Genomic DNA, 12059 nt, shown 5'->3' with positions numbered 1-12059 from the left:
GCTCTTACTGCAATTCTCTGCATTTCTCTAGGCATGGGATTTAGTCTGATCACAACATTGCAGTAGCTTTTCTCTGTTTTGTAGCACGAGGATTTATCAGGAACCAAAAATAGACACCGGCTATCTGCTGCAGTTCATAAGTGGGCATCAATCTGCCATGCTCCCACTTCAGATTATAACTACTCTTTTATATCCGTGGATACAAGATTTGTTTTGCTCCCTCCCTCCATTCCCTCCTACCCTCTCTTGCTCCTCTCCCCGATTACTCACATTTTGTGATTGACACATTTCATGAGCACCAACTCCCGGTATGCCCTCTTGGCGTGGGTCTGGTTTTGGAAGGGTCTGCTCAACTTCTTGATGGCTACATTTCTGTCCAGGACAGCATCATAGCCAGCGCTGCAGAGGAAAACCACGGGGAACAGAGGAGGACACAGAAGATGAGCGCGGCGGAGAATACAGGAAGGAATCAGAGAGCCTTGAGCAATATTGGCGTCATCAAATTAAACAGATGTCACTGTGCATTGCTTTACTCGCCATCTGTACATTGGTAGTTCCTGCACCCTGTTGCACATAAACATGGTCACGGACAAACCAGAGATCAATGATACATTTTCATTTTTGCTCCTCGGTTAGGCATAACTGAATGAATCACGTTGCTGGTGATTGCATGATACTATGTGACAGTCAGTGGTGGTCACTGAGCGACGACTGCACTGAACGATCTCAACAGGCTGATGTGACAGTGTGTGCAACCTCCTGATCACTGCAGCACACATTTACTTGACTGATGATACCGACTTATTAAGTGACACGAAAATCTGTTAATGCTCTGCTAAAAAAAAACAGACCACCAAAGGGTCAAGGAAACTGGTGGCATATTCGCTCAAAAAAAAGGGAAAGCTGACGCACGACTAAAGCCACCATAATTTCATCTGCAAGTCAATATACTTCTAACCAACATTAGGTATATGATGTAAAAAAAAAAAAAAAAAAAAAAAAAAAAAAGCCTGCCATAGCAGATTTAATGTAGCATATCAGCTACAACTGATCAATTACCACTTTCATACACATGATACTGCAAAAGGGGTGTTATAAGCATTTAACACAGAGCTGGTAAAGGTCTATGTGTGTATCTGTATCTACATGTATGTATAGCACACATAAAGCATTTTTTTTTTCAGTGCTGCGACCCTATCAGAAACAGAAGAGCAATGAAACCGGAACAGAAATCATTCTTCGAGAGGCTGTCAAGAGGGCCTTTGCAGCGGAAATGCTGCTAAAGGGCATTTGCATATTTTCATCACAAAAGATGTCGCAGATACTCCCCTGGTTCTCGACAGCTGATTCAACATCACGGCAAAAACAGAAATCCCACTCAGCACATGGCCTTTTATTTAAAATACTCAGTATAGACACTGACAAATAAATACGGAAATTTTGTGTGTTTCAAGTATTTCAACATATAGGTTACATTTGTTAAGCTCAGTCGCCAGGAAAAAAAAAAAAAGTTGGCATTTTATGTTTTTGCATGCCAAGCATACGCTGAAATGTCACGTTTTCAGGTTTCATGGCGCAATATGAAGCAAGCAAAAAACCCACATTAGGAGGCAGGTGGGGGACGTTGCTTCTGCCGACCAGCGTTTGAGTCCTGTATAAGGCAAAGCAAAAGTTAGCTAGCCTTTTGTAACGTAAACCATGACGACAAAAATTTCCCTAACCTTAACCAAGTGGTTTTGGCGACTATCAAAGCTAATGAAGCACTCATTTCAAATTAGAGGAAATGTATGAAATGTCTCACTGGAACAGTAAATACAATGGCAGGATTATGTGTTCTCATTTTGATTTGCAGTCCTGTAATCATGACTGCAACTTTAAGTGTTCCAGTTATTTAAATATACAGCCCTACTGAGTTACAGAGTGATGTATCATGTTACCGTTATACTACCGATACTAAAAACACTAGTACTGATATCATTTTTCTAAATTTTAGTATAGCTTTTCTACCTTATAAATATTAAAAAAAATATTTTTGTAACATCCATACCTACTATAGTTCAGATTTGGACCTCCAGTCAATGAAAGCTCCCTGTGGAGGGGGCAGGAGGATTTCCAAGTGTAGATCAATAAGTTACTATATTATTATTATTGCATTCCAAACCAAAAATTAAAATAGTGTTATGAAACGGAGGCAAGGGAAGAGTATGAGTTGATAGTTTTTCTTTCTAAACAATGGCAACAGCTCATTTTGACTTTCATCTCCACAGGGAGAGTTTTTTTTTGCTGGCTCAACAAAATTCCGATCCCGGAGAACATATGTTTTTTCCGTTTCTACATTTGTTTTCAATATAAGGACAACAATATACAGGCGAGGAGAGGGAAAAATGGAACAGCCATGAAAATGCCAAACACATTACATGCTCGGCCATATCTCAGAGCAGTGCATTTGCTTGCCTTTTTCTCCCTGATGTACGCTGCAAGTCGGGTTTGGAGGCATCTGTATGCAGGCTTACTGAACCCTGAGCAGGGCTTGTAGTACTCTACACAAGGAATGGATGAATGTGCTGTGTGTGGGGTGGGGGTTGGCTGGGTGGGATACAGTGTGGCTCATCATCTCTGTGGAGACCGCAGGCCAGGGATGATGTGTGACCATGGAAACAGCGGAGCCTTCATAAAAGCATTGAGCCAATGGGGATTTGGGTAAGTCACCACTTTGCTAGCCGAGAGAATGATGATGTCAGGACCAGCTAAACGACTTAATGCCCTCGCTCCTCCTAAGATGCTTGTGAAAGCTCATCCTGACCAACCGCACAAGTCAGAAGGGCAGAGGCATGCACAGATTGTGATGATTGTGGGAGACCACATTAGTCAGAGTAGGTCCAGCGATACAAGCAACACCTCATTACCATATTCTCAGCCTTTACGAGGGCAGAAGTCTCTTGATTGCATAACAAAAGCTGAATGTATAATTACATTGATTCGGAGATAAGCTTTTGCATCTGTTCCCAGTTGTTTGCATACAGTTGTTTTCTCTTTGCCTCCAGTCAACTGCTGTGGCTGCATGTGTACCCACGTGTGTCTACTAAGAAGCTCACGCCTATCATTTGACTGATAAAAAAAAAAAAAAATTCTGTAAGCATACCACTATAACATGTAAATAACATATTATATCTTGATATGTAAACAACTTGATGAGACCATCCTTATGTGTGTCACAATTAATCTGCATAAGCAGGAGGTAATCATATCAGTCTACAGGTTTTAATGTGGTTCAGGCCTTGGTAATACCATGACCATCTGACACTATATGACAGCTGAGGGCAGAGCCAAGCAGAGCACAGCAGAGCAGGTTAAATTAGATTTGAGCTGTCTCCCTGCCATCCATCCCCATACAGCGTCCCTCAAACAGGCCCAGGCCCCGCATTAGCCGTAACAGCCTGCCCGAGCTCCTTTGCAAATGTACAAAATTGCTTTGGAGCGGAAAGAGAGAGGGGCTGGGGGCATGGGAAGAAAAGGAAAGACAGTGAAAAGCAGCATGAAAGAGGGGTAGCGCAGGGCAGGAGGTTAAGGGTGTTAGAGCCATTGAATCTTAAAATGTGAGATGCGCTGAAAAGATACATGTCAACATGGCTCATATCAGCGTGGTTTTTTGAGGCATTTATCACTGCAGTGAGAACTGATAAAGATAAATGTGCCTCACAGATCTGTTTGGCCTTTTGACAAGTAATATTAAGATGCATTGCTTTAAGTGGAGTCTTGGCGATAGTCCCCCTGCATTCTGACAGGGCAGGCATGAGGCGAATTACAATGAATCCAAGTTGTCTCCACAATCCGGATTAAGGATTCTCTTAAGTGCCCATCCCGTTAATGCCCACACATCCATATTCAAAACAGCACTGTGAGTCTGTTATCAACTCATAGCTATTCAGAGAACACAAGACATTTGAATAGAAATACTGTAATTGTCAAGGTAGACTACAGCACTAGGGCTGCACAATCATGGCAAAAAATGCAAATCTTGACATCTCTGCTGATGATAACTGGTTCGGGACAGGATGACAGACTGATCTCACAATACAATTTGATAAGGTCCATGATTTGATGCAACCACGATATAATGTAATAAAATAAAGTTCAGTGAAAACAAAGTATGACTGTGCAGAAGTATATTCAGCCATAAATCTTTAGAAATGTATTTGCATAATTGCATTGCTTTCCAAGAATTGCTGAAGGGAATTTTTTCTGCCTGTTGCCCCCCCCCCAAAAGGAATTTGAATAACTGCCCTTGATCCTTATTATTTGTCCTGCTAGAAAGCCTTACTTTCACCTTAGTCTCATAGTAGTTGTTAATTCAAACGATAAATAATTACTACTTTATTTCTTCAAGGCTTAGCTACAACCCCTGCGGCAAACATTTCTACATGTAGATCCTTTGCTTGTTGCTACAGTTTTCCAGAGATGGTGTATGAAGTGTTTCTCTCAGTCTTTCCCAACAGAGATACCTGCCTTTGCATATGAATTCACATGGATACAAACTGCACATCCACAAATTGTTATTAATCACATGCAGTGCAAGCCCTTGATATACCACACGTTCAGGGGAATTAGAGGTACAATGTACACTTATAGGATTCCTTAATTTTCATATAAATTACAAAAACGGATGACAGCACATTGCATACTTTTTAAAATCCATAAAAACCATATGCCAAAAAAAGGACATAAAACGAATGCATTGCTGAGGACTTACCAGACAATTCCCTGAGCCCCAGACCCAATGGGCTTTAAATTCTGGTAGCGTTTTAGAACTGTGAAGGTAGAGTCTCCCACTTCCACACTGTAGAACTGGTTGTCCACTTTGCTTTTGCTCATGTTGTAATGCTTGGCAATATATGACACATCCACTTGTTTCCCAAAACCCTGCATGAAGAAAACACAGTGGAAAATTTATGTTAACAATGCTGAACATAATTTCTTACACTAAAAGTAAAAAAAAAAAAAAAAAAAAAAAAAAAAAAAAAAATCATTAGTATTGTATTCATTACAACACTAATGATTTTTTAATACATTCAGCAGTATATATTTGTTATTTTTTTTTAACATCAAGGACGTTTTTGTTGTTTAAACTGCAGTGTGGAACCTTCCAGCTCATTATGATTTGTCTGCCTCTTCGGGCAGTAAATTAAAGACCTCTTCAAAAGCACGCTTCCCTCTTCCGATCTTCCCATGTAAAGAAAATGTCACAGTCATGCAAGTGTCATGTGAGGTGATTAGTCATGCTATAATTTCAAATACAGTTCCACTAGAAACTGTGAAGTGTGGTTGATGTAAAACGCATCACGAAAGGCTCCACAATGTTGGCAGTTTTATAAAATGCACAGAGTTGTATCAGCGAGTGAAAGGCTTGATCGCCAATGGGTGAACATAATGATTGTTTTTTAAAAAGTAAAAGTTCCATACTATGGCTTTAAATCATCACATATCAGTATATCAATAAACCAATCAACTACAGTCTTGTTGAGACTGTCAGTCCAAACCCTTTTTTTTTTGTTTTTTTGTTTTTTTGGCATATCCAGAGTGCATCCAGATTGATTTTAGAAAGTCTGGACAGCCAAAAATCACATGAAATGCTATATTTGCAACTCTGATCGAAACTCCATTTGGAGGTGACTTGAAATGCGATTCTAACCGGATTTCTACAGGCGCGTCTCAGTCCGGATGATCTGCCCACTCACTTTGGATTTCAAACTGTATTTTGCGTCACTTGCAACCTGACACACAACAACAACGTCAAATCCAGGGTGACAGATGTGCGTCAGAGTCAGAATCCATGCTGCTACTGGCAGAGCGGCATGGAGAACAATACAGGAGACACCAGTCCATGGACAGACGCTGGAGTAAATTGTCTGCTGGAATTTTGGTTGGAGGCTTCTGTACATTTCTCATGTGTCCACATTGGAAAGCTGCACATAGTTACTGACACCCACTGACAGCAGCCTGTACAGACAGGCTGGTGATGCCTGGACACACAAATCTGATCTGGTTAGTTGTAAATAACAGTTTGGACGGTCTGTCTTAAAAGGTCTGATTTGAGAACTCTGATTTGCCTGCAGTCTGAACAAGGCCTAACAGCTGATAAGCTGCTATAATCACATTTGGTTCTGTATGCAGACTTGTTTCAGAATAACACCTTCATCAGAGCATCATGAGGGGAAAAAAGGCCAGAACACCCTTTATTTTTTACCATTGTCTGCTATAAAAATCTGAATTATTTTTCCAGTGTGCAATAATCAGTAAAACTGGAAACAAGGTGGCATGGACCCAATAGAATATACAGCATAGGGGTGGGAGGTTTACACTTAAAATGTTTCCATGCATAAATAATAACCATGTGATGTGTAATAGCAATGTAATAACACTAGTAGCAGTGTTGCATTAAACACAGTGAAGGCATTTTTCTTTTATCTTTTTAATCAAGCTATAATTACAGTGGCAGAGCATTCCAAAACTGGAGCCATAACAAAAAAAAAAAAAAAAAACAGTTAATTACAGTCTAGGTAATTACAACATTGCTCACAACCCAAACAAGGCTGTGTAAGGAATCACACTGAGGAGCAAGAGTTGGTGTCAAAATAACCAGGCTGAACACGGCCATTCAAACCTGTGATTATAGTGCCTATTGCATATTGAGCTCAAGGCACTGATCACTCAAACATGCGTGCAATCCATGCATCCCATGTGAATAGTGTGAATAATTCGAAAATGGCTTCAGATTGCAGTTATGATATAGCAGCCCTTGACTATAGCAAAGCACAGCGTCTATCACATACACCCAGACTTGTGATACAAAAAAATCACATCCTCACTGGCACCTTGCATTTCACATCCACAACCCCCAGCTACACTGACAAGGCTAATTTGATCCTGATTGATGTGGATTTATGATTTAGTTGGGATGTTTTGTTAGAAAATGGGGCCTTGGGGAATTTAGGTTTAATTAAAAAATTGGTAGAGAAGATCACGGTCAGATTAATATAGCTTGGGTCTACCGAAATTAGTTTTTGCCTCATGTGAAATGAATTACTTGACACAAGGCTAAGGTTAAGGTTAGGGAAAGGTTAGGGTTTAGGCATAATAAAAAAAATAAAAAAAAACGTGGTTACAGAAACATAACATATCATAATGTTTGCAACAGATCACCGCTGTTTCTTTACACTGGACTCAAACTGGGGTTGCCTGGTAGACAGGTTTTTGGATCCATCCACCACCACCACACCTCCCTCCAAGCACGGACTTCAGACCAAGACAAAGGTTCTTGTGATACCTTACAAACAAACATAACCATGACAAAATATGTTTCCCTGAAAACATAACTGAGAATGCACCTTAGTTGTACAGGAACATAGAAAAGGCGGACTCTGCGAGCCTCTGTGGCCTTGGGCGATGCGCTTGGGAGGGTTACTGCTAGTTCGCTGCATTCAGCCTTGTGACCATTAGATGTCACTAAATCCTACACACTGTTCCTTCAAAACCCTGATGCTAAAAACCACAGATGAAGACCAGATTTCATTTACAATTATTATATTTGAAAAGGACTGTGCTACTTTTTGTGAATAGATACGTTTCTTAAGCTATCTCACTTTCCTCACATAGAAACACAACAGTAGCTCAACACATATAACAATGAAGGGGAAATGGAAGTGATTGAATACTGTACCTTTTTTACCTGTAAGGAACACACACCTGACAAAAGGCTATCTTCACATCCAGGATTGGTTGGCTGCAGTTATATAAGAAATGTCTGCTCATAAATACCTGGAAGACACAAGCACAGGAAAGTGCGGGAGTCAGAAGTGACAGCGTGTGGCCCGGGTGGCAGTCGCAGCAAAAAGTTGCGTGAGCTGCAGGGAGTCAATGTTGTTTTGAATTCTGCCATTCCTGGAGGTGATTCAAACTTGAAATCCACAGATTGTTAGATATTTGTTGCTTTGCTCTTTTATGAAGGACATGTAGTTGTGTTCATTCATAGGTCCATTACATACAGTCAGCTCATCAGCACACACCCAGAAAAGAAACACATCAAGATTCACATATAATGTCTATCCATTGTAGTCAACTATGGTGCACACCAAGTATCACTTTTCATTTCTTCATTGCCCGTTGAGATGGGAAATGAACCATCGCTGCACATATAAGCTGATGAGATGAGGTGTATCAATGGGATGAGTAAAACACGCACACACACACACACACACACACACACACACACACACACACACTCACAAAAAGTAGCACTACACCAAGTAAGTTTGTAGGGACATATTGCTTGATCTATATATTTATTTATTTATGACGAGCAACATGGAAATTGTCCAATAAAGTAGTGTTATTGATCACTGAACAAAGAATCCGTGAGGGGGAGTGAATCTGAAGCTGCCAAGAAAAATCTCTCCTGTGTCTTCCCTACTCTGTAACCATCTCTGCATTCCTCTCTCAATGAAAGCAAGATAAAAAAAAAATAATAATAACAATAATAATGCGGAGGGGACCGTCCCCCACCCCATCCAAAAAAAAAAAAAAAAAAAAACAGAATTCCACAATATATTGATTCTTGGAAACACCACAAAACAGTGCAGCTAAAATAAACGATCTCCTTTTTCGGCTTTTTCCCAAGATACTTGTTTACTTTTGGCTGAAAAAGCTTTTCCATGAATAGCTGGTGTTATCAAGGAGTCAAAGACGATATGTTAATGTATGCTGATGACTTCCTGGCATGCTCAAGGATAACACTGTCATTCCCTCTGGGAGCACTAAGACTGATTTTACCTAAATATTAAATTTACAGGTTAACTTTAGTGTCAAGAAAACACAAAAACAGTGTGGTGTATGCTGACAGTCACCTTGCAAAAAAGTATAGGATGTACATGTCTCTAACATGTTGTCAGTGGGGGAATCTTGCTCTCGCTGGTCTCAAATAGATTATGTAGCTCCACCTGTCCTCCAGTAAAGTCGTACTTTGAGCTTAGAGTTTCAGCCAAATCCAATGGGAGCAGGGCAGCTTTAATAGAGACATGTGGGACACAAAGTGAGAGATTTCTGCTTTGGTCTATTTAGGACACTTTTACTTGGAAGTATGCAGTGTCACGGTACAAAGTCACAGCTGCTATTCTTTTGTATGGGCCACATGATTTCACAGCAATTTGTGTTTTGCATCCAGTGCAACACAATGTCTAGGATGACTGTTAGAGATGAGGGGGCAAAGTTTATTGCAATACTACCAGTATCAGTGGAGTAACTAGCATCTTGTTATGGAGTGGAACAAAAGAAGGAGCAATTTAGAAGACAAAAGGAGGAAAATGTGAAGAGAACGGGACGATGAGATAAAAAAAAAAAAGGGGGAGAAATATGAGCAAAGGAAGGTTGAGGTTAAGAGGAGGGAGCCATGGGGCGGGGCATGGATTGACTAAGTGTCAAATGAAACCAAATATTTCCTTTTGGCTGTAAGACGACAAGCTCCCCTTATTTAAACCATCTATCTAAAGCTCCAGAGCCAAAGTTTGATCAGAAATCAGTTAAAATTCACAAACCACTGCAGGAATTTCATACAACTGATTTGTTTGACATGACTAACATCACTGCCACCACATTAACAAGTCCAATATTTGCTATTAATCTAACAGGTCAACACTGACCCAACATGGACATATACCTAGCTACATCTGTGCCACTCTAATCATAAGCCATCTGTGTGCAGAAGATATTGAATCTCACATTGCCAAAATGTTTGTCTTCAAACAAATATTAACTGGAATAATTCAAACAGCGCCTGAACATCTCTGATAGCCCACCGTTGTATTAAAAGAGTAAAAAAAATGCACTTGTTCAATACATTTTCATCCCTTGAAAACAGTTAAACGTTATTCTTCCAGCAGGCAACTTTGTCCTTTAAACAGCAGGTAAAAAAATGTCGTTGCCAAGCAACTGATAAGTACTGGTACAAGTAGTGCTTTTCAGTGAGTGTGAATTTGTTGCTGTTTTTGCTAAATGAAATGTGAAAGTCTACAGAGGTTCACCCAATGTCACATCAGGAAAAGTGAAATCATGCCCCTTGTCTCTTCTTCCATGTAATGCAATGTTGTAGAAAATTGTGCCCACAAAATTATATGGCACAGTATGGTAATCTTAAGATATGTTTTTTTTTCTTTGTGTTGTTCTGTTTTGTTTTAAAGAGTGATATATTAAAAGTTCCACTCTAATTAATTTGAGACATGCAAAATTACAAGTACATCTGAATTTTCAAAAACATCTCATATGCACAACTTTATACCATGCATGAACTTCAGTGTCTTAGTCATGTTTTAGAAGCATGACTCAGCAGTTTTACCACAGCTAAAGACCAAACAAAATGTAACGAGGACAGTGGTGGCTGAAGCTGTTTTGGTTCTTTTGTCTAGAAACTCTCAGAAAACGTATGAATATAGAATTAGCATAGAATGGAATATGGGGTATGCATTGATATGGAGCAGTGGTTACATAATTTTAATGATAAACATATAAGCAAATATATGACAAACATGAATACTTCATGCATTTCACATTTCCCTGTCTCCCTGCTATGATGCTGCATCTTTGGTTTATGTGAGATAAGTGAGACATACAGAGACTTTCCCAAGCATACCAACATTTACTGAGTCCAATGAATAAGACAAACACATAGCATATAATGATTTTCAATGGTTAATTATCAAATGTCTGAGAAAATTCTGTGTGTGTGTGTGTGTGAGAGAGAGAGAGAGTTAAGCATATAATAACACTTGAATAATCCATCACAGGATGTTTCTGTAGCACGCCTATGCGTCATACAGACAGTATGCAGCACGTTGGTTGTGATGTGAATAACAGAGGGCAAATTTATTATTAACTGAAATGGTTCATCCCACACCTGCAATGAAAATCACAAATCATAAAATGTTTAAGCAAAGCTATTAACTGGAAGTAAGGATCATTCTTTATTTAAATGTAGTCATTTTGCATTGATCAATATCCCCACTACTCTGGGCTCATGCTCAGGGTTGGATGAGGTGGAGCTAGAAGGTGAGAGGTCGGGGCAGTTGCACGAACCCCAGCAACAATTTTAACTCACCGTTCAGCCATTCTGACCTGCAGGCAAACTTTCCTTGCCCACTGAAGCCTATTCAGCATGACCCAAGTGAAAAACAGCACATTCTGCGCAAACAAATGTCTTGTTTATTCCTCCCTCTGACCAAAATCTGCTGACAACGATGAGAGTCGAAGTGCTGGTCTGGTAATAGCCGATATCGCTCTCAGCAGCATTGGCCATAATGCCCATATATCATTCTGATTGCTTTATGTCTCCGCAGGTCAAACGTTTGCCACCTGAGAGGTTAACCAAGCAAGAAAAGAGAAACTTGAATTTCATCATTGTATTTCAGGCTGGAAGAAGAAAATGATCCATCACTATTAACTGAACTACAAAAGATTACAATTTATGCTTGTAATGAATACAATAAAAAAATGAAATGGTGCAAATGTAATGCATGTGCATTTCGCAAAATTTACTACATAACGATGGGCCTGCAGTAATATCTGTTCTGGCTAATGCTGTACCCACTGTACCACTGGGCAAATATTACTGCACATTTGACTGCATACAACAGGGAAAAGTGAATTTTCATTTAAACCATTGTTGATTCACAAGATACAACAAAGAAACAGACTGAACAAGACAGATTGATTCACCAAACACAAGATAGCCTTAGTTGTACTTCACTGTAAACAGACCTGCTGGAGTGGTGGAAACACTACTTTGGTTTGAGAATTGTCCAAATTAAATCCCACAGAGACAGAGAGAAACTTTGTCTTCAAGCAAAAACAAACAAACCACTTCACATTGCCTCCAGCACACCGTATACACTCTATGTGGTCTGAAAAACAGATAAATTGGTTAAAGCACTGCAGGGAGCAAGGGAATAAATATCATGCACCACAAGGAAATATATGCTGGAGATGGTAACTGTTTAAGTGAATATCAGCCCAGA

General features: G+C 39.8%; 1 protein-coding gene across 1 annotated transcript in view; it reads right to left on the bottom strand.

Moving 5' to 3' along the window:
- The window catches only part of mapk10 (mitogen-activated protein kinase 10), a 48078-nt gene that overhangs the window by 24805 nt on the left and 11214 nt on the right, over window positions 1–12059 (bottom strand). The window contains 3 exon segments of the mRNA XM_030064915.1: window positions 267–399; window positions 4751–4920; window positions 7744–7815. Of these exon segments, the coding sequence (XP_029920775.1) occupies window positions 267–399; window positions 4751–4920; window positions 7744–7815 (375 nt within the window).

Source organism: Myripristis murdjan, chromosome 12 (genome assembly GCF_902150065.1).
Source record: "Myripristis murdjan chromosome 12, fMyrMur1.1, whole genome shotgun sequence".
NCBI classification, from domain to species: Eukaryota; Metazoa; Chordata; class Actinopteri; order Holocentriformes; family Holocentridae; genus Myripristis; species Myripristis murdjan.
This window is presented reverse-complemented; position numbering and strand designations above follow the sequence as displayed.